The 26,809-nt window shown below is 36.9% G+C and overlaps 1 protein-coding gene across 4 annotated transcripts; it reads right to left on the reverse strand.

Annotated features, from left to right (window-relative positions):
* Nucleotides 1–1,528: 1,528 nt before the first annotated feature.
* LOC131039690 (uncharacterized) lies at nt 1,529–19,266 on the reverse strand. Of its 4 annotated transcripts, none has more exons than XM_057972488.2 (14): nt 18,902–19,258; nt 14,255–17,328; nt 13,163–13,671; nt 12,511–12,923; nt 12,357–12,415; nt 10,113–12,169; nt 9,830–9,938; nt 9,539–9,719; nt 8,241–8,308; nt 7,686–7,801; nt 6,883–7,546; nt 6,623–6,795; nt 2,328–2,439; nt 1,529–2,229 (listed from the first exon to the last, which is right to left on the reverse strand). In XM_057972488.2, exons 1-14 carry the CDS (start codon nt 18,973–18,975, stop codon nt 2,213–2,215), a joined length of 7,626 nt encoding a protein of 2,541 aa, XP_057828471.2. In that variant the 5' UTR covers nt 18,976–19,258; the 3' UTR covers nt 1,529–2,212. The 4 variants fall into 4 exon arrangements, 3 of the variants coding, with proteins under 3 accessions (XP_057828471.2, XP_057828470.2, XP_057828469.2); XM_057972487.2 differs by adding an exon at nt 17,762–17,838 and having other exon boundaries at nt 6,623–7,546; XM_057972486.2 differs by having other exon boundaries at nt 6,623–7,546.
* Nucleotides 19,267–26,809: the final 7,543 nt, after the last annotated feature.

The following is a 26,809-nucleotide window of genomic DNA, read 5'->3' on the forward strand; positions in this document are numbered from 1 at the left end:
AGTCATGGAGGTAGTGAGGGACAATTATTACAAAAATGAAATGTTAATTTCAATTCTAAGTAATGTTAATTTCAATTCTAAGTAATCACACTTCGTAGTGTAGCTTCAACCACAGTGACCATTCCCCTAGTCAAAAATCCAAAGAAAGTGAGGTTGATTGATGCCCCCGTTGATGGTAAAAACGTTAATTAGGCGGATCAATAAACAGGGCCTGTTTAGGCTATGCTGGAACCCAAGAACAAGTTAGGACTTCACACGTGGAACCATACTTCATAATAAGTATCAAAGACACTGACATTATCATGCTGAAACTGGAAAATCATCTTGATCTCTGGTGCTGCATTTGGATTCTTGTGCTTTCAATCCAAAAACTTGTATGACAAGCCTACAATGAAAACCGACATCAAAGCAACCAGATTACAAAATGTCAAAACAAAAAAGTTCAGGATTCAGACCGCATAGTTGTAAGATGCATAATATTCTAGTTGCATTCTTGCAGGCTCTCGTATCTTCTTATGCACATTTCAGTTTAGACAAACCTATAGCATGAACCGTTAAGGTCCACAGCTCGTTTTGAATAGCATCCTTGAAAACCAATACACACCTTCAGAAGGCTAGTTAATACTGATTCCCACCATGTCACTAATCAAATCACATGACAGCAAACACTCCGGTAGATTGCTTTAGTTCATCCTTTTTTGCAGTATCGTATCAGTATGAAGTACTGATGTTTTGACCATGGGAACACTGATTTGTTGATATTGTTTGCCAATGGATGGATTTCATTGATATTGTGAAGCAAAATAGATAAAGGCTTCAAACTCTCATCATTAAGGCAGCATCAACAAGTAAAGCATATAAGGGAATGTGCATGAGAAGAAAAAGATTGTGCATACAAAAATATGAAAATTCCATAATTTCTACTTTCCTGTGACTTCAAAACTGAAATGATATTTCACAAAGTATGTTAGGAACTCTAGCAAACACAACGAAATGATTGGGATTCTAATAAATGGAAGTGTTTGCTTTGCATTAAGTACAAAATCAGGCTACTGTTGAAACGGGAGTAAATTGCAATATGTACCCAGCACTTCACTATAACATCAGGAGAAAACATCCAATCACTAACCAAGAAGACGTAATGATGCAAACCAAGGATGAGAAATGTCAATTGTCTGCTTGCCTTAAATGGGTCAGGGACAGCCGTTTACACTGGTCCCAAAAAGGTTACTGACAAAGCAACATCCAAAGAATCTTATAAAAGCAATTAATTATTATACAAAGTTGAAATTGTGTTCTATTTTTTTAATACTAAAAAACAACAAATTAAAAACAATTACTAAATGATAGTCTTCAACTTTGTCGTCAACATCATCCAAGTAAATCATTTTTCATTCTGAAGAGAAATTACATGGTAAGAGAAAAAAAACCAGCCAGTTCTAAAATAGAACCCCTATAAAGATGACAATTCCACCTTCCTGATTGTGAATTTATTTAAAACGTTGTTCTCATTAAAGGAAAAGCACCATAATCAACTAGAAAGGATTTTATGAACCTGGATAAATGCACTTTACAATATTACATTCATTGGAAAAGATACAATGAGATCTTTTCAGATCGCAGCTTTGGTGTTGCCAACTGACTATGTTTAAATATAACCATAACCTAGTTCTAAATCCTCTTAAAGCCTCGCAAGGAAAAAGAGTAGCTATATCAATTCTCAGGAGCACCATAAAATTAGACACGTCTATTCATTTTTTACATTAGGCTTCTAAGGAATCCTTAGAGGGGATGAAAATGTGCACTAATAGCCATCCAATTAGCAAAAAGTGGCATATATGTCCTCAAATTTTGCTAGGCTACACTATAACCAGAGGGCAATGCCATACATAAGCCCCAAGCCCACAAACCCCGTGAATGAAGAGATGCACGAAAATATCAAGTAAATTGAGTGTTAAAAACAGAAATTCATCCCCTTCGGCATTTCCAAATCTTTGACACAGGTGGAGAAAGAGAACTAAGAATTATGCAATCTTTTATGTTACAACTGTGATAGAGAACAATGCTTGCAGATTGATACTTGTCGATGTCAAAAACTAACTGTTTAACACCTCCTTAAACATACACTGCAGCATCACTTTCTTGAAAACAAGCCTGCCTGCGTAAGTAGATGTACGTGTGGTGGAGTGAGATCCATAGACTTCTCCCACCATCAACCATTTATATTCCCTGAACAAGTAACTTAAAAGATTGTCAGATCTTTTACTACTCCCTGTGAACCCTAAGATCCAGTACCAAGTAAAAGATGCTTTAAGCAGAACACATACCTTTTGGTATTGAACTAGAAATCTTTGACTGAGCTTTCCCTCCCTTTTCGTGAGAAAAGCCCATGTGGGAACTCTTCAGACTGATTGGTGATGTCTGTAATCCTTCCAGCAACTGTATCATAAAAAGGCGAAAAATAAGGTCACTTAAAACCCAACAAAAATGGACATACATCAGAATCAAATGTACAATAGCCTAATTATGTTCAAACTTAAGAGTGCAAAACTGACCAGCATTGAAAAGAATCAAAATAAAATTTACAAATCACCAGTGTGTATGTTCAAATTTGTTTTCAAACTTACTAAAGGAACTGAAAAGAGAATTCCCTAGGGAATTCATTAAAAGCATAGTTTTTACAAATTCAAGTTTTAGGAGTATTTTGAACACGCCTCTGAAGGACTATTATAGAATATATCATAAGTGGCAGATATTTAAAAGAGTTCAAGAGAAGAATTTAATAATGTCTGCAGTAATTTAACCATAGAATTATCTGTTCACTTTGTTAATCAGTATAACAAAACCAAGAGAGCCATCCAGATATGTAGCAGCAAACCTATGCCAAACTTAAACTTCTGTCAATGATACAGACCAAATCCTCATAGATGCAATTTCCAACAAAGATGATTCTTCCAATAGGAGAATTGAGACAAACATAGGTGATTTCTCTACCAGGCAAAGACATCAGGATATATAGCAGAACTTGGATCCAACACAAACAAAATTTTGTTCCTAAAGAACTCACTTTTCTTCCTTTCTCCAACTGAGATCCAATTCTCAATTAATTCTAGTAGGAAGCAATTACAGTTGAAGATGGTCCCTTTGCTAGAAGACTTGTTGTTTGCTGATAATCATTTATGACTTCTCTCCAGGCCAAATACATAAAAATATGTGACAGAATTAACTTTAAAATTGAATAATATTCTATCTTAAAACACTTGCTTTTCTTACTTTCTATATTCAAGTTTTCATCTCTCGTCAATCCATCATATATTGCCTTGCCTTAAATCCACACGGAAAAAGAAGAACATCAAAGAAAAGACACCTTTACTCTTTTCATTTGCATTAACTTTTTGCCTCGTCATAAATACATTGTTCATATGCTCAGTTTGTTATCCTGCACATCAGCTGACCCCAGCCCTGAACTTATCACCCACATCTGCTATCAATCACCTTAGAAAGAAAACTGGTCTTTCCCTCCCCTGGACAGGACTACTCTTGCAGCCTTGGGCCCCATGATTGAAACCTCTTTTCCCACATTCTCAAGCTAATAATTATCATATCTTAATTGAAAACTTTCAAATACTAACCACTACTACCCATTGGCTTCTGCGCCAAATATATTTAATTAAGCACTTGGAATCTTGTATTTCAAGACAAGCCTAGGTCATTAGTAATCATCAAACAAGGATCATCTAAGAGCACACATCCATAATCGTATGAACTGCAAAGCATCATAAGCATTGCATGTACTACACCGATTTATCATTATAGGCACCTGCATCATTGTTTTGCATGTTTGAGACCATTTTACATAGGCGAAGTGTTTGAATATTATATTTACCAGGATACTCCACCATAGGAACATGGACCACATCCCTGTCCCCATTCCCATGCCCACAATTTCTGGAGACCACATTTCTATAATTTAGTTCCTTATTCATTTACTTCACACCCTAATTTAATTGGCATCACTGTCTACATCCCAGTACCTGTATTCCCACACCTCCTGGTAACCATGTCTTTGATCCATCATCAAGGAAGTTATAAATTTTCTCTCTAAGCACAAGTGACTCCAAAAGTGCTTTTTGAGCCCCACCCTTGTCTCAAATAAAGGCAGTTGAAGGTAAACAGGTTTTGGAAATCAACAGATGCAGAGGACAGAAATGCACCTAAAGCACACAACAGCACCAGGAGTACCAGACCACTAGCATGGATTAGTCCCAGGTACCAGAGAAGTCTGTACCAGTTATCTTCTGCTGTATGTGCATCATTCCAGAATCAGATTGAAATCCTGTCGCACCAGTCACAACATATCAGCCAATTTAAGAGCAAAATTGAGAGTCTCACTTGAAATACTTAAGAACATCTTCTCTCTTCAATGAATATAACTTATCATTTATCTTTATAACCTCAGCTCTTAATTTGGGCTTGATTACTCATCAACTGTTTTATAATAAACTAGACTCCAAATTAATGTAGGGTTATTTTATTTCCCTCCAATCCCCACTTGAGGCCAATACCCAATGCCTTACTGTAATGCCTAATACCCAGCTTTCACAAAGCCATTTATACTGTGCCAGGGCCAGCAAATAACCTTTAAATAACAGCTCGAGGTAACAAGTAAAAAAAATGTTTGATGACGAATGACTTGAGATATTGTTCCAGCAAAATAAGCAGAATCATGAAGCTCACATCTGTTCTTGAAATGCCATCATCCCCAATGCTACACAGGGACTTGTTCATGAGGAATAGTGATGTCAAGTGACTACAAGGAAATTGTCCCCCTGCTGTCCCTTTTTCTACACCACCAGGAATGCGATTCCCATCCACAAGCTGCTCCCTGATCCCTAGACATTAACTATTCCACTGCCTACAAACATGACCAAACCAGAAAATATGTTGTGAAATGGCCTGTTAGGTCATATACAACCTAGACATATTATAGTGTGAGTGTACGAATTGGATGTTTGGTTAAGTAAGAGGACTTTCTCTTTATGGTGACCTATAACAGAAATTGTAGGTATAGTCTTATGGCTGCATACTTGCTGATGGAGGCATGCAAAACCTGCCATGTTGAGTTAACACATGGACCACCTGATTCCTGGTCCATGCATAGATCAATTCAATAATTTGATTCTACTGCAACTATTTACTTTTTTAAATTTCCTGATAGTTTCACATGATAGCCATGTATGAATTAGCTCAAGTGAGAAAGATGATGAAAGAAAATAATGTGGCAAGAATATAGTAGTCTGCTGATGAGACCAAATAGTGAGAGATGAAAGAACCACATATGTGCTTTCTTAACAACATGATTGGATAAACAAAAGAAATGCTAACTGCAAGGAAAATTGATCGATCAAAACCAACAAATGCCTTCAGAAGCAATTACCACTTTTGGGATACAGGATTTTTGCTACACCACACAAACCTAGAGATGGATTGAACAATAACCAAAGCCAACTAACATAACAAATCAGAATAAAGTTAAACCAGCAAATGTATGACTGAATAGCATTGAGAAAAATCCACAATGGAGGGCAATGAAGGGCAAAAAGTGAAACTTATAAAATAATGTGGTCATCAATTGGGAACTCGATTGAAGTAAATCAGAATGAATGAACTTCATAGACAGATTTGAATAGAATCAAAACAGACAGCTGCCAAGATTTTACAAATGTATAAAAGCCAGCTGAGAAGATAAACGGATCAATGGAGATGTAGCATTCATTAAATGTACAGCCGAAATTCCTCACATGAGGTAGCCAACAATGAAAAGATAATGACAAATTAGAAGTAAACAAGAAAGAAGGAATGTAACAATATCATACAAAGGTCAATCAAGCAGCTGATAAAATTTGTCAAACATATTGAAGCCAAGCTATAAGTTGGGTCAATAAAGATGTAACATTCAAGAAAGAAAATCTGCAATTTTTTACATCAAATCTACAACAATGTTATGTTAGTAAGAGATTAAAAAAAACACTAATTGTGAATGAAAAGAAAAGCATAAGTTAGTATAATTTGCAATACAGTATACTAGTTGTGGAATCAGTAGCGTTATATTGGTCACCAATAACATAATGTTATCTCAACATTTCTGAATGTAAATGAATATCAATATATAGCATACATCAAAATACTTGATCGGTGTATGTCAAAGGTTTGAAACCATGAATTGAGGTCAAGGCAACCTAGATGTCAACATCTATGATAATCAAACACCACTACAACACAAATGCATCAAGTAATAAGACCATGCATCATCAATAAATTGAGGTTTAAGACAACCTAGATGTCAACATCTATAATAATCAAACACCACTACAACACAAATGCATCTAGTAATAAGACCATGCATCATTAATAAATGTGCAATTCTCATAACCAAAATAATACTAACATGGTGCATATTCTAATTCTCTTTCAGTATGATTATCATGGTAAAATGTGGATTTTAAAAAAGTATCAGTGAATAAAATGTATATGTCCACTACTCTAGTTACGTAACAGTTACTGAAAAAAATTATTCAAAAGCATCATTTTCTAGAATATGCATTGTAAAATGATTTCATACCCTAGATGTTGGTTGAATTCTCCTATTTGATCTGCGTGGTTCCATTGTATCTATTGCTAACTTTTCTGAAATTTTGTCTTTTGATATCTCCTGCCGCAAAGCAGCCTTTTCTATATTAAGAGACGAATTATCTGAAGCAGATGACAGTTTTCCCTTCGATCCCTGCTCTGAATCTGTTGCAGAGGGAGCATTCACTCCGTTAGAAGGTGAAGGCCTAAATGTCACAGGTTCTTTTGAAACAAATGAATTTGAGGCTTCACCTGACTTCGTGCTAGGAGTACTTCCTCCAAGTCCAACCCGTCTTCCTCCCTTACTCCCATCAATGCCAGTGGCAGGTACAGCAGATTGACCCAGTTCCTGACCCAGGGTCTCCTTTGTAACTGTAGGATTGACAGCAGAATTATTATCCTTTTCTGACTTTGTCCTACTTTGTCCATCATGACCTCTACCAAACTTAAAATCCTTGGGTTTAGAGATCACAGGCCTCTTCAACTTTTTATCATCTACCTTGTTGGCAGCTTTAAATCCTATATGACTATGAGATATAGGCAACTTCTGCTTGTCAAACTTGCTTGAATATTTCATATCAGGGGAGTTCCTTGTCATCTTGTCAGCGACATAGTGCTTGCTTACATCCATGAACTTTCTTTTCTTTGTTGGCTTTGGGACTCCAAAAATTACCTTGGATCCTTCCTTTTGGAGCCCTAATTGATTCACTCTGATTCCTGCTAAACTTCCATCAAAAGATGAGTTCTTCACATTTGTAAGAGACTTGTCTTTTCCAGATGCCATCAGTGCATTCAACTCTTGCATTTTCTTAGCTTCCTCCAAATTAGGAATCTTTTGCAACTTGTCTTTACCTTTTGTCTGTCCATCATTGTCTTGCTTATCCACCTTGTGTCGTTTTTCAGAGGGAAGTCCGTCCTGCAAAGCAAAATAATCGTAGGAATGTTTGAAATTCACAAAAACACTGCCATTCCAGGCAAGCATATTTTCACCCCTATAAAATTAAAATTCTTATGGTTGGATTAAAAGAAAAGAAGAATAACAAAGAACATCCAACCTCATGTGCCCCCTCCTTCCCTGCCTTCAAACATGTCCACTCAACCCACTGACCATCCTCCCAAACCAATGATGGTCTGAGGTTGTAAACTTTGATTATTGATGTATCACCTTCCCCTGTAGAAGTAGCAAATCACAGAAGTCACACATTGCTGTAATTCTTACAACAAACCCACAAGTACCTAGACCTTTCCTAACAAAAGCATGGTTTGATTTCAGACTGCTTAATCAATGAAAATTTACAGAACACATCCATAAGGTGAAATCGAATATATTATATCTTGTATTTTTAAAATAAAACAAAACATACATCTCAATAGTGTCTTCAGTAAGTCACATATTCAAACAAAAATAAACCATTGTTTCTTAAACTATCATGCAAAAAAAGAAATTGAAGTGAATTAATGAAAAGAGCGTCTCACTTCTTATGTTGAAAGCAAAGACAAAAGTGAGTGAGAAATAAAACTTATGTGCCCACAAATCATGGAAAATGCCTTCCAGAAAATAGCATGCTAGAAAGTTTAGTCCAACTTCTCAATATTATCTACTCACATACCTGGGAAATGTACAGTAAGTTTGCTTTCATCATCATCCTTTTTCTCTGTAATTATGCCTTCCCACCACCTAAAATATTATTAATAAAGTAAGATGTCAACATTAGTTGGAAACACCATAACGATTATAAATATGCAAAGAAAGAGCACAAATAATATCTTATCCAAAGTAATCTTTACAAAAATACACTAGGTTAGGAAGAATGGAACTAAAAAAAAAATTTAAGACAAAATATCAAAAACACTACATGAAATGAGAAATTAAATATAACAAAGTGAATAGAAAATAAATATCTCAGAGACATAGTTATCTTTGACTCCCACAATCCTCCTAAAATATTAGGACAGAAATAAGATGTCAAAATTACTCAAACATCATAACAATCACAAACATGCAAGGATAAAGAACACATAATATCTCATTCAAAGTAAGCTTTATGAAAATACATAAGGTTGTGAAGAAAAGAACTAAACGAATAATTGAAATAAATAGAACTGCAAAAACTCTATGTGAAATGAGATTTTAAATAGAACAAAGTGAAAAGAAGATGAATAATCTCACAGACATGGTTATCTTGAACTCCAACAATTGGGCTTCAAAAAATAATTCAGGAATTAACTTCTACATTACAGACTTCGAAATGAGGGAAATTTGACAAGCAAAACAGGAAATCTGGATACTTCAATTTTATTAAATTAATCAAATGGTTTCTCATTGTCTCAACCATGCTTAAACTTTTTTAATTTTTCTTATACAATAACTGGACTTGAGCATGGAGCAGGTATATGCTATATACTACGCAAGCAGGAAAATATATGCTGTCCAGAGAGAACAGGAATCTCCATCTGGTTTCACCACTGATACCTCATAACATTCACTTGGGCCTCAACATTCTTTCAATAGTTCATATAGTTAGCCTCAAAAAATGTTCTGTTTCCCTCATATCTACAAAATAAGCCAAGCTTTCACCTTAACTTAAACCTTTCACTTTCCAAACCCTCAAAATTGTAATTTGTGTTTTTAAGAAACTAAAATCAGAGAATCATTTACTGAAATATGCAATTTGCCTTTCTGTACACTTATAATTCTGCCAAAATCAAAAACAGAGAATTTTAGAAAGAATACAAGGAAAAGTAATAATCAGGAGTAGATACCAAAAAGCTCAAGAGTAGGGTTCTTTTTCAAAGCATGATAGTCGTCAATAGAGAATAAATCCATACACTAAGCAAAATACAATCTAATATCATCCTCATTGTCTTGTTCACTCTTATATCGCTGCAAGAAAAGAAAATCACATACCCATCACGAATCCATGCATCAACATGATCTCCAACAGACCAAACATAGCTACCCATTGCTGCTCTGCGTCGTTTTCTTGTGCCTTCAAACTTCATTACAGTCATTGGATGAGCCATTCGAATCCTAGGTGGTTTCCCATTTTCTCCCTCAAGGGGTATCCACTCTCGAAGCTGACCAGGGCCTGCATAACTTTGACAAACAAGTCACTAAGAATGAAATGCATGCTTACTCTGTTATATCTACACCAAAAAGAAAGATGCAAGAGCTTAAAGTTTTTAGGGTCTAAATCACCCTCATCTGAAAGTAGCTCATCATAGAGGACTAAAGCTTTCCCATCCTTCAAGCTGAGTACTTTAGCTGCAAACCAAACTCCACGGAGACCCTCTTCATCAGAGACAACCTGGAATATTGCAGAAACCCATAGTTAAACTTTTGTAAGTGGCATACAACAGCACATAAGTAAACATAGGAACCAGGCAAACCAATACAGAAGACAAAATACATAAACTAATACAAATAACATAAGTATGCTAGAAAAAAGTATCCACAATAAGATTCTCTATAGATCATCAACCTCCACAAATGAACCCTCCTTTATTTCGTTAGCTTTTAGAGCCAGTGCTTTTTTATAAGTCTCGGTAATATGCTCAGCTTCAGGAGCGGATGTTGCCTCTCTTGAAACACCCTCTGCATCTGAAATAAGTACAGAAGACTGAGTTGTACCCATTAACTGATTCTCCTTTCGACCTACAGTGTCCTTTTCAATTGAAATATTATCAAGGGGGGCAGTCGGTATCAGTCTGCAACCCTTCTCCACCAGCTTTAACATATCTGCTGAAGAACTTTTGACACCTTCCGAATTCCTTGCAGTTTCACTCTTAAGCGCATCTCTCTTGTTCTTTGACTTTGATTGTTTATTATTTTTTTCAACAGACATGACAACTTCAAGAGGTGGTGTTTCACTATGAACATTATCATCTTTTTTAGTACCTGCCTGTTCTGTCACAAGCTTCCAATAAGTCTCTGGGCCAGCTTCCAATAAAGCATTCAGAGATAATGGAACAGGATCACCCATTGCCACAACAGCTCCTGCTTGTGTCACAGCTTGTGCAGCCAATTCAGCTGCTCGTACAACTGCATCGAGATTTTCTGCACGCTTTGTAGCAGCTGAAGCAGCTTCAACCCTCTTCTTGGCAGTCTCCCTGGCAGCTGAAATTATTGAACGAGAGTGGCCCTGGCTCCCTTCAAGCAATCTAGCTTCAGCGGAATGGCCAGAATCTGTCTTGCCATCAGAATTAAGTGCCTCAGTTGCCATAAGTTTTGCTTGTACAGCAGCATCAGATGCAACCTTTGCTGCTGCTGCTGCTGCTTTAGCAACTGATGCTGCTGCTGCTGCTGCCACAGCTGCTGATGCAAGCTTAGCTTCACACTCAGATACCAATCCAGAACTTTTTTGCACAGCTAGCTGACTCCAAATGCCTTGGCTGTGCCTAACTGCAGAAGCTGCACTAGAAGCAGCTTCTTCAGCATTCAATCTGGCCTGCTCTATACGACTGGCTGTTTCTTCTGAAAATATAACTCTCTGTCCCGTTTCTCCTCTAGCTATTATCTGATAATTTGAAACGGGCGGCACATTTGTGCTTGGTGCATAGAGAGCATTTGAACTAGTTGTGACTGCCATTGATGGGGCCTGGGAGGATACTGGAGTAGAGCCAGGAGCATGCTTAGAAACACCAGTCATAGATTTCACTTTTGGCCCAGATGGGGTCAAACCACCTGATGGGGCAATTTCCTCTGACACACTCTTCTTCTTTCTCTTTCTCGATTTTTGTTCACTACTTGGCTGTTTGCCACTTCCCACAATCCCCTTTGAAGTATCCATATTCACATTGGTAACATGACCTGTAGAAGCCACAGCCATGGTTGGGAAATGTGGAATTGCATGTGTCATTGATGGATGCGTTGCAGATGATGATGCTGGAGTTCTCCTATTATTAAGTGTTTCTTGAGCTACTTCTGGCACCAAAAAGCTAGAAAATGGTAAGCCAGGCTCTGGCAGTGTCCCTTGAGGAGGGGTCAACCATGGCCCAGGGAAGTGCAGAGGAGAAAGCCAAGGATTAGTATTTCCAGGTGGTGGGAAGTGTCCAAGCTGTGGGGATTGATAGAGATGCCTTGCTACAGCCATTTGGTGAGGATCAACATGCATGCTCCTTGGAATGTTGATCCCTTCATTTACTGGACTTGACATACCCCACACAGATGAGGGCAAGGTAACAGGCCTAGGTGGACTCATAATTCCTGAGGGTACATTCTTGCTCCCAGCCCTACCTATGTTAGGGGTCCCTGTCACTCTAGTCTGCACTGAATGGCTTCTGGAAGCTGCCAAGTCTGCTGATCTTAATCCCTGAACATGAGAGTTCCTTGAATCGGTGACATTTACTATGGAAGGAGTCTTCATGCCTTCTAGAATTTTGCTAGATACTGTTGCTGGTGTGCCTGATCCTGAAGCATTAATAGGTGCCTCTGATGTATGAGATAATGTTTTCCGATGAATGCGATCTGCAGCACTGTGCCAAGCATTCTCCCACAAACTCCTACCACCATCTGATAGAGGAGCATCATTCTGAGATGCTGGGTGACAAAAAATTTAGGCAATAATAAGCTTTACTGTCAGGAGATATAGGAAGTATAAAAGAAATGACACTTTGCTTATATAAATGTCAACACACATGTAGAGAACATAAAAAAGGTGAAAGGAAAACAAACTTTATATATGCAAATGTCAATGAACATATTTAATGCTTAAGTAAAAGCAAACCTCCTCCAATATCAGCAAAAGCTGTTAGCATCAGTGCCTCTTCTGGTAGTGCACCTTGGCTGCCAAAAAAAACATCACACAATGCAGTTAAAATACAGATCCTCTTAGAGAACATGTTCAGAACAAAACTCAATAACCAATACAGATAGCTTACATGAGAGATCCATATACAAGAATCTGCGCACGTAATTGAACTTGCTGCGAATCTGTGAATGGTTGTTGAAACAACACCGATGTTGGTGCTACTGTTGCATTCAAATCTGGCAAAGTTGATGTCTGCATAGCACTAGAAGATGTAGATTGTGTGCTGTTGGCAATGGATGTGCTTGGAACTTGAACATCCACAGCTTTCTGGTAATGAATCGTAGACGTCTTCTCTAACTCCTTAGTGCCATTTTCTTCACCTATTTTATTGTCACTCTGCAAATGTTTAGCCTTAACTTGGCCTTCCTCAACAACTGAATCTGTAACAGTGATTGTAATATTCCTCCTAACATTATCATTTGCATTCTCCTGACGTGCTTCAGCTTGAACTTCTTCAGATTGACACACAGCAGATGCATTGTCCTTTACGGCAAATCCAATAAAAGCAAAAACAATTTCAGTACAAAGAAGAGGCACCCTTAAAAATTTAATGACAAGGACCCCACTCAAGCGACATAACTTTACACATTACAAAATTTACATATTACAAAATGCCTTGTTACGATCATATTGCAAACAACAAGATCCAAATCAAAGGACATTTATCTATATAAAATCATGCCTTCCTATCGATAAAATTTATAACCATAACAAGCATCTACCTTTCTCACTTCTATGGATTGAGTAGCTTGAAAAGTTTTCTGGCATTCAGCATTCTTGTGCACCTTATCAGAGGTACCAAAATCAGCTGGAGAAACAATTTCCCCTCCAGATGTAGCATCCTTTCTTCCAACATCAAATTTGAATGCATCATCTGTCTTATATACAGCCAATCCTTCTGGATCTTCACCTGCAGTCTCAAGCCTATCCACCTTATTGCCTCCAACCTTCGAATTAACAGACCATTTGCCTGAAGAAGCTAAGTCAATATTGTCTACAGAAGTTTTCCTATCTTCCTCTCTTGCAGGAGATTCATTATCTGGTTCCAGTGAAATCCCAACTTCTAAACTGACTTCCATAGCCTCATCCTTATCTTTTTCAAACTCCTCTGCTTCTTTCAAAGGAAAACCAGTTGTTTGAACATGCTGTTCATCTTTCTCTGCTTTCTCAAGATCTTCCCTTTCAGAAATGTCTGATGGAGAAACTTTATGAGTTTGATGACTGCTATCACCTGCAGAACAAAAACCAGACACTATTCAGATCACCTTGATTTATTCTTGAAATTTTACTGGTCTGTGGACAGCATTGCCAACAGATTGTCCTCCATCATTGCTGGAAACTAATAAAATCCTATGAAGTGCCTGTTATACATTCAACATCTGGGAGTCCCAACATTTTAGGGCACCAAGCTTCTATTCTTGAGAACAATTGCTCTAATTAGAATTTTGAAATAAATATCATTCAGATTTACTGTTCATTCCAATACATTGTAAGATATAAAAGTATGCACCAAACCCTCATGAATAGACATGTCACACGATACATACCAGCAAACCGAAGCATCCTAGCAGATAAAATTTCTGTTCACAATGGATATCATTCTACCTCTTTACAAAAAATAAAGAGATGCAAAAAACTAAATATGTCTCGTGCACATATAAATTCTATATCTTATATAAAAAGGATATTTGATATCCATCCCTTCATACCTACAAATCTCCATACAAGCCAGTCAACCCATTTTGTTCAATACCAATTTTAGTCAAAAACACAATACTAAACGACCAGAAGCAACCATGTTTTGCAACACATACCTGAGCAAGCCACAGCGGGCATGCTTTGCTGGTTATCAGAAAATAACGCCTCTTTGCCTCTGTCCTCTTGAGCTTTTGAATCATGTGTTGTGTTAACTTCTTTAACACCCACTGGTGAATGGCAAGCATCAGTCATCTGTACTGGCTCCTGAATTATGTCACTCATAACTTGCCCTGCAGGCAATATAGTTTCTTTAGTATCTTGAACAAGCACAGCTTCAGAATTATGTTTAACTGTTTCAACATCTGTAAGTGAAATTAGTGTCATCTCTTTCCCCCCAGTGGAATCAGTTTCCATAGTTGATACTACAGATTCTGTTGACGTATTTTTCTTTTCATTTTCTTGGTTTTGACCAGCCTCAAGAGAATTGACATCACATTCCTTCACAGTGTCATTCTGAGATGCACAGCAGTTGGCTTCTAATACCATCTCTGTGTTTTGATCAACTTGTGCTTTGAAACCATGTAACATGTTGACTTCTTTAACCCCCTTTTCAAACTCCTCCTTTTGATCAGCTTCCTCTATAGGATCATCCTCTACTTTAGAATCCATATCAGGTGTTTGTGATGGTTTCTTACATTTGCCAGTTGTGGCTTGCTCTGTTGGCAATGTTAATATTTTAGGCACTTGAACAGAGACAGCTCCAGCAATCGGCTTATCTCTCTCAATATCACTATGGAAAACAGGAGCTATAATTTTTCTTTTAGAGAAATCAATAACCTCGTCCATGGCTTCATTTTCCCTAACCATTATAATGGATTCTACTGATTTACTCTTGCATTCATTTTCATGGTTCTTACCAATATCAGAAGAAGAGATATGACATTGTTCAGGAGTCTTGGACTCTTGATTTCCAGATTCATGCATATTAATAGATTTTTTGTCCTCCAACAAGCATTTCTCTGCTGCATCTCCAGCAGAGCTACCTGTGCCATCATCCAAGAGTTCCTCTGCAGGAGTTGATAAAACCTTCTGATTTTGATCATCCTGGGATGAAACAGAGTTTGCAACAAGGCTTCTGATGACTAGTCTTGACTCCTTATGGTTATCCCCTTTAGGTGGAGTGATTACAGTTTCCCCAGTTTTCAGAGAATTACCTGTAGGTGTTTCCATTGAATCATCACTACCTGCAATCCCTTGCTCACCTTCATGCTTAATTGAAACCTCAGTCGCATGTTTCCCTCCACCATCCTCATTATCATTCTGCAATAACATACCTTGATTTCTTTGTACTTCTACTAATACAGTATTCTCTGGGGTAAAACCTAAAACATACTTCTGTGTTTGATCATGCATGCTTTCGACTTCCATTGGATCTGATATTTCTTCACTTTTCTGAAAAGATGGCTCATGAGATGATTTATCGTGAGCATGTTCCTCTGGCTTGCTATCACCTTCAAAAAAACCCGGCATAATTTGCCTTGTGGCCAATACATCATCCTTCACCACAGTATCTTTATCAATAACCTTCTCTTGCAAAAGACTAGAAGTTCCAAATGACTTCTCACTAGCATTTCCTTGTTCACCATCAAACTTGGAGTTCTCATTATTGGAAGCCAGTAAAATATCCTTATTTGGGGCCTCAATTACATGCTTCCCTCCATCATGATTTTCACCTTTCTCCAGTACAACATTCGTATGTGAAACACCTGCCATGTGCTTCTCTGTATCGTGCTGAGTACTGTCAGCCTTTGCTTGTTCTACTGTTGCTGGCATATCCACAACATCCTGTTCATTAGCTTTTTCAATTCCTTGTAATGGGTCTATTTGAACTATTGTTTCTTGCATATCCACAACATCCTGTTCGTTAGCTGTTTCAATTCCTTGTAATGGGCTTACCAGTGAAACACCTGCCACATGCTTCTCTGTATTGTACTGAGTACTGTCAACCTTCATTTGTTCTATTCTTTCTTCCATTTTCCCACCATCTTGTTCATTAGCTGTTTCAATTCCTTGTAATGGGGCTGCCAGTGGAACATTGGCCTGTAAACTATCTGTAGGACCCTTGATAGTTTTATCCAATAATGGTTTCTCAGATGAACTTGAGGTTTCTTGAACCTCTGATGATATGAAAGATTCTTGTGATTTCTGAATAGAACATCGAATGTTATTGCTTTCATTAGGTTCCACCAACAATATTGTCCCTCCTTGCAGATTGGCCTCCACGGTATGCTCCAGTGTAGCATTATTCTTTGTACTGTCGTTTCTGGTTTCATCAGGTACAGTTGACATCAGTCCTTGGTCCTCCGATGGTAGCTCATCTTGCATCGTAACCTCTATTGCATGCGTTCCTGCCTTCTCTACGTTACATTCAGCCAACACTGGGCTTGATGTCACCTGGAATTCTGTCTGTTCACAATTGGCATGTAATTGTTGTGTAGATGCTGTTATAGCTCTTTGCTGTCCACATTCTGTATGCAACATCTGGAATCTTTCACAGGTGTCCTCTTTGTTTGAAATATATCCCTCATCTTCAGGCCTGGATGCAGGGCTTGGCTCTAGAATATTATCTGAGGCAAGTTCTGAAGAAGTTGAATTCTTTTGATTGTGATATCTAGCCTCCATTGCTGAACTTTTCAAACCTCGCTGGTCTATATCAGCTGATTTTTCGGCCTGGGCATCTAAAACGGCCACAACGTTTGAAGGTAATGACTCTTGGGCCTTTGATTCCTCGACAAGTTTTCCTTCCTCCTCTCCAACAGAATTCAAAAGCATTTGAACAGACTCTGTAGATGTAGCCTCGGACCAAACATTAATGTGCCTTAAAATGGTGCAGGTTTCTGTTGTTGTTGAACTGAACTCTATATTCTGAGAAACAGCCTCAAGTCCAAGGACACCATTCTCCTCCCTGGAAAAGTGTGAACCCCAGGCTTCTTCCCTTTGGCTTTGAGCCTGAAGTAGAACACTTTCCTCAAGACTATCAAATCCCAACTGCACGTCTATATGCTCACCTATATCAAATCGTGGAAGCCCCTGCTGATGGCCCTGTGTGTTTGACTGAAAACCGTCCTTCTCTGCTAGTTGACAATCTTTGTCAGTAAAGTCGCCTTCATCATACTCCATGGGAAGATTCCTACAAACAAAAGAATGAACAGTTTAAAAATCTTATATTCTTTTACAAACTAAAGATGGTGGCAAATGGTAAAGCGATACATGTTATAAGATAACAGATTTTTCTCGTGACCATACACATGATGGTCAATTTTACAACCGTAAACACATTGTCTTTCTGCCAATTTATAATCTTTGCCAATAAACATCATCACATGAAAGTAATATCTCTACAAGCAAAAGAGTCACCAAATTATAACCCTTAGAAGAGTACGCCCATGACTTTCTACTAACCAGCATACCAAACCATAAAATCATGTTCCTGATGGGAAAGAGGACTACCATAAATGAGTTGATCTCTCAAAGTAGTATCATACCTAATTCTTATACCTACTATTAAACTGTTTCTCAACAGATCAAACAATGAAAAAACATTTCAATGTCATTATTCTCACCATGAAAGGCAGTAGTTTGCAGTGAATCCTTCCACCACAGGTATGCATTCTTCCTACTTTGACTTTTTGGGATAATTCTGCATAAAGGTAAAACCATAAGCAGGATTATCCCAAAAAAACAAAGCAGTAAATATGTTCTTTGAATAATAGTAAATGTAGTGCTGTAGTAGCACAAACTAACGACACAGTGGAAACGGAAAGAATTATAGTTCTCTCCTGAAAGCAACAAGAGTTGCATGCACATACATTCTTAATATATACATCCATTGACTGCATGAACGAGACAATAGGAACCGCAGGAAACATAAACATACAAATAATAAACAATGTAAACAAGCTGAACCACAGATCAGCGTCCATCTATGAATATGCTGGAAATTGAAACGACAAATGACAACCCCCCAGACCATTTATACTGTTTATGTAGGCCAAAATCTAAAACAACGAATGTCCTCTTACTTGATGCCGAACTATTCATCCTATGTTGCTTTGGCAAACTGATGATATGTTGAATGTCCAAGCAGTGCGAAAACTCCTATTTCAGAATAGGAAGAATTTGAAACAGGGTGTTAAACAGACAGGGCAGATCAGAGTTTGAATAGCTTAACAGGATTGGAGCTCAAAATAAATGGTACAGCTTAGAGCAACCAACATAGTCAATAGTAGTCTCTTATAGATCAGATGACAAGGTCCACACAAAATAAAAGCAGTTTCAAAAAGCTCCGTCTACCAGATATAAGTTAATGTCAACGCTGCGAGGTGAAATTTGTCAGTTGGTTATGGGATTAAATTTAGGCCCCAAGAAAAAATGCGAAACCCTATCACCGGTAGCAAAATAAAATAAAAAAACACCAGCAATGCCATTCACACTTTGCCATTTACACTAAAACAACTTTACCTGCTCTCAAGCTGCCAATCTGGTGAGATTTAACAGCGAACGCCTACGTCCCGTAATTTTAAAGCAAATTTCAGTAACATTTAACAGAACTGTCTTCCCCCGCACACACAGTAAACGAAATACAGTCTGAAATAACAAGCTGAAGCAACAGAGACTGCCTAAATCATATGGCTTCTAAATTCATACCAAAAATAAGGGGCCAGAAAAGGAATTGGGGTTCTGGGTCGCTTAGAAAAAATTACCTCCCTCCATCCGAAGCTAAAACTAAGCCTCTCCGACTCCCAAAATTGTTGTCTCGTGTAACGCGAGAGTTCATCTCCCGCAGAAGAAAACCAAGGGTTTCATCCCGCGAAACACAAAAGTACAAAACCCTCGCTTAAATACAAAGTGCACTAGAGATCTCCGTTTTTCACAAAACGGCTATCAACCGAACGGCCGAGAGACGCAGACTACAAAAACCCAAACGGCGCGGGCCAATTCGTTGAATCTCAGCGTTCTAATTAAAAGGTTTCTGCTGTGCAGAAGCCTCACGAAAATAACGCACGAATGAAAGGGGGTAAACGTCAAGACACAAATAAAACCTCGCCTCTAAATTATTTTCTTCCTTTTTCTCTCCCACTCTCTCCATTCAGATCAGACAAAAACAAATATCTTAATCAAAATAGGTAGAATCAATCCTTTTTTATTAAGTAAAATTAAGGAAACGATTGAAAATATAGTTTTCCTTCTAAATATTTTTGTACAATGGCTACTATGGACTTTCACAACCTAATATTCCCAATGTAATGATTTTTTTCATTATTTATTATTTTAACCTAAAACACCTTGCCACCCCTTTGAGCTCAACAAACATAGGAAAAACTACTTCCAGCTAAAAAAGCTAAGCTTGAGGCTTTGCCTTGCATCGAGGAAATTGATAGTGAGGGGAATGAAAAGGGAGCACGAAACTCTATTCCACGCAATCTAATAGGCTAGTAGGTAAGATAATGAAAAAAGGGAAGGAGACCACGGATACTAAAGATGACAATCTTGTGGAGGTCAAGGAGACTAAGGATGATGAGGACATGAGCTACTTTGAAAAGACTGTCAATGTGCACTCGAAGACTACCCTAAAATTGATGGATCTCATTGAAGATGCCCACTTGTCAGAGGATAAGCTCCCGACTGAGAAGACCCGTCCAACTAAGGTAGATCTTACCTGTGCAAAATACAATACCACTACTGTGGACCTAGATGCTTTAAAAGTGAAGGTGACGAACCTAGAGAAAAAGTTGGTGTATGTTTCCAAGTTGAATTCAAAAGTCATGCATAATTCGACTACCACTTTGTGCCTATTTTAGAAGAAGTTCCTTGGAGATGATACTAAAAATGAGAGCAACTATAAGGATCTTTTCAAATTCCTTACTAAAGATTGGGGCAAAGTGTTTGCCTAATCAGCTCGTGGCTGTCTTTTTTTATAGTTTTTGTTTAAGTATTTTATACTTGGATACTATTATAAACTTGTTTTACTATAGGGTTTCTATATGTTTTTGATAGTTTGTGGCTAGATTACTCGATGTTGTTAATGTGTTGTTAATGTTGCCTTTGAACTATTTGTAAAAGGGGACAACGGCCTTGTTTTGTTGATTTAATTATCAAAATAGTAGAAAAGGTGTAGCATTGAAAAGTGTATATCTTTATTTCGCATGGGTATTTGAATTATTTGGTCTTGGCATAAGCACCTCCTTTAATTAAAATTATCAAATTGTTTTTCAAAATTATAAATAATCTCTCATTGAATATTATTTAACTTTTATACTATTGATTTGTATTATTAATATGAATATGAGTTGTAGATTTGACCCTCTTGTTCAAATTTTGATTTTATTCCTAGGTTTGAGAGAAACATCTTTTAGTCCTTGCTATTTATCAATTCTCATACCAAAGCATTCAAATTGCGTGTTTGAGTCAAGTAAAAAAGGGTCACCCCTAGGTCATTTACATGGATTAATCATCAAGTAGATGAATCTTGGACCTACGATCACTAGGATAACCCCATTGCATCTATTTATAAGAATCTATCACTCCTTAGTCATTATTTAACTTTCCACATCAACTCTTGCATCACAACCTAGAAAAACCTGGCTCTTGCACTAGATCATTATAGTATTTGTCTCCTTGCTTTCCATTCACATCAAGTATTGAGTGTCAATCACCTAGCATCATCATAGTAAAATTATCATCACTTGCATTATTTCTTATTGACTTCCTACTCTTTTCAAAAACATTGATTTGGATCCAAAGATTTACTATAAGAGGAAAATCCTCGCTTAGCAAGCTCTCAAAGTTATTTCTCAACAAAATTTATTCATTGTGTCTCTAGGCATCCAAAGTGAAACTTTTTTTGCAATTATAGATGTTTGAAGAAATTAGCCTGGTCAAATTCACAACCAAATGTCATTTCCATGAGTTAGAGGATGAGTACACAAGCATAAGATCTTTTTGTAGGCATGAAAGTGACCTAAGTTTGCAAACAATTTCAAAAAAATTAGGTCAAGATCATCACAATCTTCTCATCTCAAGTTTGATATAAAATTTCAAGAAGTAATCATTAGTCACAACCAAACCCATCTCATCTTCATCCACATCAAGTTACATAATGACTTTATTTCTTCATTATATTTTTTATATATAATTAGATGCATGTAATATATCCCAACCCTTTATATCAGGTGAATTATATATCTATCAATTGTTTGCATTTATTTACCCTAGGTTATTTATCTTCTTTATATCTTTGATATTTAAATATGTTATTTTTAATAGTTAACCTTGTTTATTTAGTTAGGGTTTGGATCCACCCTCACTTATGCATCATTGATTTATATTAATAGAGATTTAAGCTCTCATTATTTGTTAATTCCTTTGACCCTTGCCCATCCACCGTCCTTTGTGCAATTTTGTTGTTAAATCTATATAATAGGTTCATTTTCTCCCTTACGAACCAGTTTTACTTCGTATGTCATTATTTTTAATGATGATCTCTCTTTTGTGGCGTGTAGTAGTAACTTAGCTACTACTACAACTCTCTAATCAACTGATACATCTATGGTATTGATTCATCTAATGTGGTACTTAGCAAGCACATTCCTTCTCTATCATGTGATGGTTTTTCTTTAATATCCATAGATACTCCACCACATGCCTATCTTGTTTATGTTTTCTTAAGGAACCTAGTGATGTAGATACACATGTATTACTTTGCACAAGGTCGCTAGTCCTTTTTATATTTTATATGCATGGTCTATGGGTGGTGTATTCAATGAGCATAATGTTATTTATTTATCTTCTTATGTGAGGTTGATGTGTGATTCTTTGGTTTATGATGCAATTTTTACAAAAATATTAATGATACTCTTTTGACCAAAATGATTTACACATTAAATCATTTTACAGTGTTCATAGACATGATGACTATACTTTGATGTGTGTATTTGGTAATGCATCAATTGATAGATTTAAACAATGGTTTGATTTATGTCATGCTTATTTTTGCATCATTCCATTCTTTGTCATGTGCTTTTACGAAACATTTTATTTGTGAATCAAAAACATGTATTTGTCATGATTATTTGTATTTGTCTTCCAAGCGTTGTTTTTTAAAGTATCTCATGGCTTTGTTTATGCATCATGTTGGTGTGCTGCTTTTTGATACCACGGTGGCTCTCCTTTGGATGCTTTTTATGCTTTTTTATATTATATATGTGAGTATGTGTGGAGTGCATTCCTATCACCTCCCTTACACCTAACTTTAACATGTGCAAGGAATAAAAATGCAAGGATCTCTTAGAGTATTTTTCTTGGTATATGTGAGGATAATGGGCCACTAATCCATGATATATCTTCATGCACTATTACATGTGATATGGATAGACACATGGATATGGGTTGTATTGAGCATGAGCTTTCGTGATAATTAAACTTTGCCATGATTGGATTGGACCACCTAGATAATTATATTGATGGTCATGATCAAATATTTGAAAATAAATCTCGTGCGAACAAGATGTTGTATAATCCTTTGAAACATGAAATGTTGTCCTACCTCTCACAAAGTGGATATTCACACTTTGTTTTATAAATTATGATGCTAGAGATGATCCATTGCTTCATTTATGATCCTTTCGAACTCCTTGATTCACTAATTGTCACGAGGACAAGTTTCTTATTCAATTATTTAGAATAATATCGAGTACTCATAAATTTGCATGTTTTTATTTGTTGGTGTAAATAATTATTCATCTTGGATATTATTACACCTTACTTAAGTTTACTTAGGTACATGCATTTCATAGTAGTTTGGGTATGAGACACTTGGGTGTTTGTGCCACATTGGGATAGTGTGTGCAAGAGAATTTCCACCTTTTATGGTGTGATCTTGTTGTTACACTTCACATTCAGTGGGTGATCCACCTCATGTGGAATATTATATTGTTTCTCCTACCTACCCACGCCTATTTTCTACCTACCCTTGTTTCTTATTGAGCCACATGTCATGTTTGTGTGCTCACATATCCATATAGCCTTGCCTATATAAGCAGGCTCATATTCATTGTATGTAACTGTTACTACTTATCAAGTTGCCATTAGTTTTATGTCAAAGTTATTCTATATACTCTAGTCGGTTACTACTACCGAAATATTCAGTCGGTATGCATAGTCTAGTCGGTTACAGAAGAAAGTAGTCTTAGAGCGTAGTATACACCGAGCTATCTACCGAGTATCATTCCATGTCTACCGAGCAGCAAAGATGACACACCGAGTTGATATACACCGAGTGAAACGTGTTACCAAATTCATTGAACCTGGACATACATATGAAAACATGTTACCAGATTCATTGAACCTGGACATACATATGAAAACGTGTTACAAGATCGAGGCACATAGAACCGTTATCACATTGGAAATTGCACTTGAAGATTGTGTATGATTTTGAGGTCATCTAACCAATGAAATATCTTGCATGGTTATTCATTCGATAAAACATGTTTGTAAGATCGAAACAATGAAAGGATCACCATCATAAGAGATCTATTTATACAACATGGATTAAGATCAGAAATACACATGTATCATGACAAAAAGGAAGACATAGAGATATATGAAGCAAGACATGTGAAAGCACTAAGTGTTATGACTGTTACAGAGACATAGAGGTCACCGAGAAGGATTTCAGAGAACAGTCAGAGAACAGAGTAAACAGAAGGGTTTACCGAGTTACTCTATGGGTTACCGAGGTATGCTATAAGCAAAGTAATCTATTCTAAGCACATAGAATCTGCTATAACATTCCAGATGTAAAGTTGCATATATTTGTAATGATTTTATTGTAATATTTTGAAGTTGTAAGAGAAACCTTTAACAGGGTAAAAGACTCTAATCAAGTCTATAAATTGTAAAGCCTCTAACCAGGTGCAGCATTTAGTTTAAGTGTTGTAAAATCCTTTAGCAAGGTAGATCTAACAGATCTTGTTACTCCTAACAGGGTAAGCTATCAGATATAGTTAAACATGTAGCTCTAACCGAGCACTCTTTATTATTGCAGTAGTGAAGTTGTGGGTGTCATCCCCACCGCAGTTTTTCTCTCTAACCAAGAGTTTATGCGTAACCAAAATATATGTGTTATGGAGTGAATCATGTATGATTGTTATCTATTTGTTTTAGCTTTATATTATGTTACTGCACTATTTGGTTTATGCATAATAGTAAAGTTATTATTGAAAAAAAAATTTGAAGTACTGATTCATCCCTCCCCTCTAAGTACATTAGCTTTCCATATTGGGCCTAACAGCAACGATTGATGATCTAGTTGATCGGTATTTTCTCTTGATATAATACAGTTTATTCCTATCATCTATTTTGTCTCTCTTATTTGTGCTTTCCATTTCCTCTTGATCTTGGCAAAATCTCACATGGTATCAGAGCTAGTCCATGTCTCACATGGTATTAGAGCCATTAGAGTGTCATTGGTTTGCTAATTGAGATAAATTGATGTTATTTGGTATTGTGTATTTTAAAACTTTCTATTGCAGGTTATTATTGAAGCTTGATGGGTCAAATCCGAGGTCACCATTGGATCGAGGAGGTCCAAGAAAGTCAGTTTTGTCTTTTGTTTCATCCAAATCGGACTTCGGAGGCCAAATCTAGAGGCATTTGAAGTTTGACGCTGCGGCGGAAATTTTCCAGAAATTATAATTTTGCAGGCATTTTTCAAATAGCGATATCTCACTCATTCGGACTCGTTTTTTCAAGCAATTTTTTTTGTTTTGGGGTAGAATTTCATGAGCTATATAGTGGTGTAGGGGTTTTCTGATTTTTGGATACAGGTTTTTCAGAAATCATGAAATTCCAATTTTTACAACTTTGGAGGCTTCGTTTGGGCTCATATGGACTCCTTTTCAGGTGTCGTTTTTTTTGAAAGTGTATATTTTTTCATCTACTTTCATAATCTGCCATCTATTTGCAGTGATTTTAAGTGGAAATTGTACTTTCAGTATTTGGCCATTTTTGGCTAATTTGGTACTTGCATTTTGCTTGGATCTCAGTTTAGATCACTAGCAGTATTTGTTGAAGTTTCTTAGATCTCATTTTGAGAAGTTGTAAATTGAAATCAGAAGTCCACTTTGCCTTGTTTTGCAAGTGGCCCATTGTATACGCACTAAATATAAAGTGCCAAAATCACCATTTTGGGGGGATTTCTTGATTGAGTATTTTAGAGGGGTGTCTTGTGTGATTGTGCCTCTCTCTATCTTGTGTTTTTTCATTTTGGTGCTATGGGTTCTCCTAAATTTTCACTTTTAACTCCTCATAATTATGCATCATGGAAGATTAAGGAATGGAGTAAACTAATGGAAAAAGGACTCATTCATTATGTAAATGAAACTATTATAGCACCACTTGATCCCAAGGCTGATCCTAATGCTCAAATTGAATGGCTTACTAAGAATGCTATGGCACTTGGAACTCTTAGAAAGTATGTATCAGATGACCTCATTTTTCACATTGATAAGTGTACTACAATTAACGAGGCTTGGGATATTTTTAAGAAACTGTATGGTCAAGTTGATGAGATTAAGGGCTACAAGCTTGATAGTGAACTCACAACTTTGGATCCCAAGGATTTTGATACAATCCAAGATTATGTCACAAAAGCAACTGAGCTAAGAGCAAAGCTAAAGGATTGTGGAATTGACAAAAAGGATGCTCAATTGGTTTATAACTTGTTGGACAAGCTTCCTTTAGAGTATGCAGCCTTTGTTTCTAGCTTTCACACCCATAAGTTAGCTCAAGGTTCCTCATACACTTCTCCCTCATTTGATTCATTCACGGAGATGTTGATACTTGAGCAATCTAAGTTGACCACGATGGGGATTTTCAAATCTTCAAAGTCACAAGCTTTGGTGGCTAACAAAGGGAATCAAAGTAATCAAGGAAAAAGCAAGAATCAAAAGCAACCTAAGTCTAAACCACAACAAGATGGAGCACAATCTTCCTCTCCACAACAAGGTGATTCACCATTCTCACCTAAGAGGAAATCATAGAAGGACAATCTTTTTTGTGGATATTGCAAGAAGTTAGGACATGATGAACATCATTGTTATAAGAAGGATATTGATGAATTGAAGAATCTTCTTGAGAAGAATAGAATCAACCTACCTTCTAGAATGTCTACATCGGCTTCTTCTTCCAAGGATAAAGGAAAGGATCACTCTTTTGGGACAGATAAAGGAAAGGGACAAGCTCTTTGTGCTACTACAAGTCATGATTCAGGGAGATGGCTTCTAGATTCAGGGGCTTCTCATCATATGGCATCTTCGTAGTCTATGTTTTCTACATTTGAGCCTTGCCACATGCCGCAAATTTTGATGAGAAATCATACATACATGGATGTGATTGGGAAAGGATATATTGCCATTGGGGATAACTCCTTCAATGATGTGTTGTGTGTACCCCATTTGACAAACAATCTTCTTTCCATCTATCAAATCACACATGGGGCAACTAGGAAAACTGTGGAGTTCACACCTGATTCAATTATCATTAGATACTTGGAGAGTGGAGCTATCATTGCGACTAGGGTGGTTGATCATTCATCTCGATTGTACTCT

Source organism: Cryptomeria japonica, chromosome 6, assembly GCF_030272615.1.
Source record: "Cryptomeria japonica chromosome 6, Sugi_1.0, whole genome shotgun sequence".
Taxonomy (NCBI): domain Eukaryota; kingdom Viridiplantae; phylum Streptophyta; class Pinopsida; order Cupressales; family Cupressaceae; genus Cryptomeria; species Cryptomeria japonica.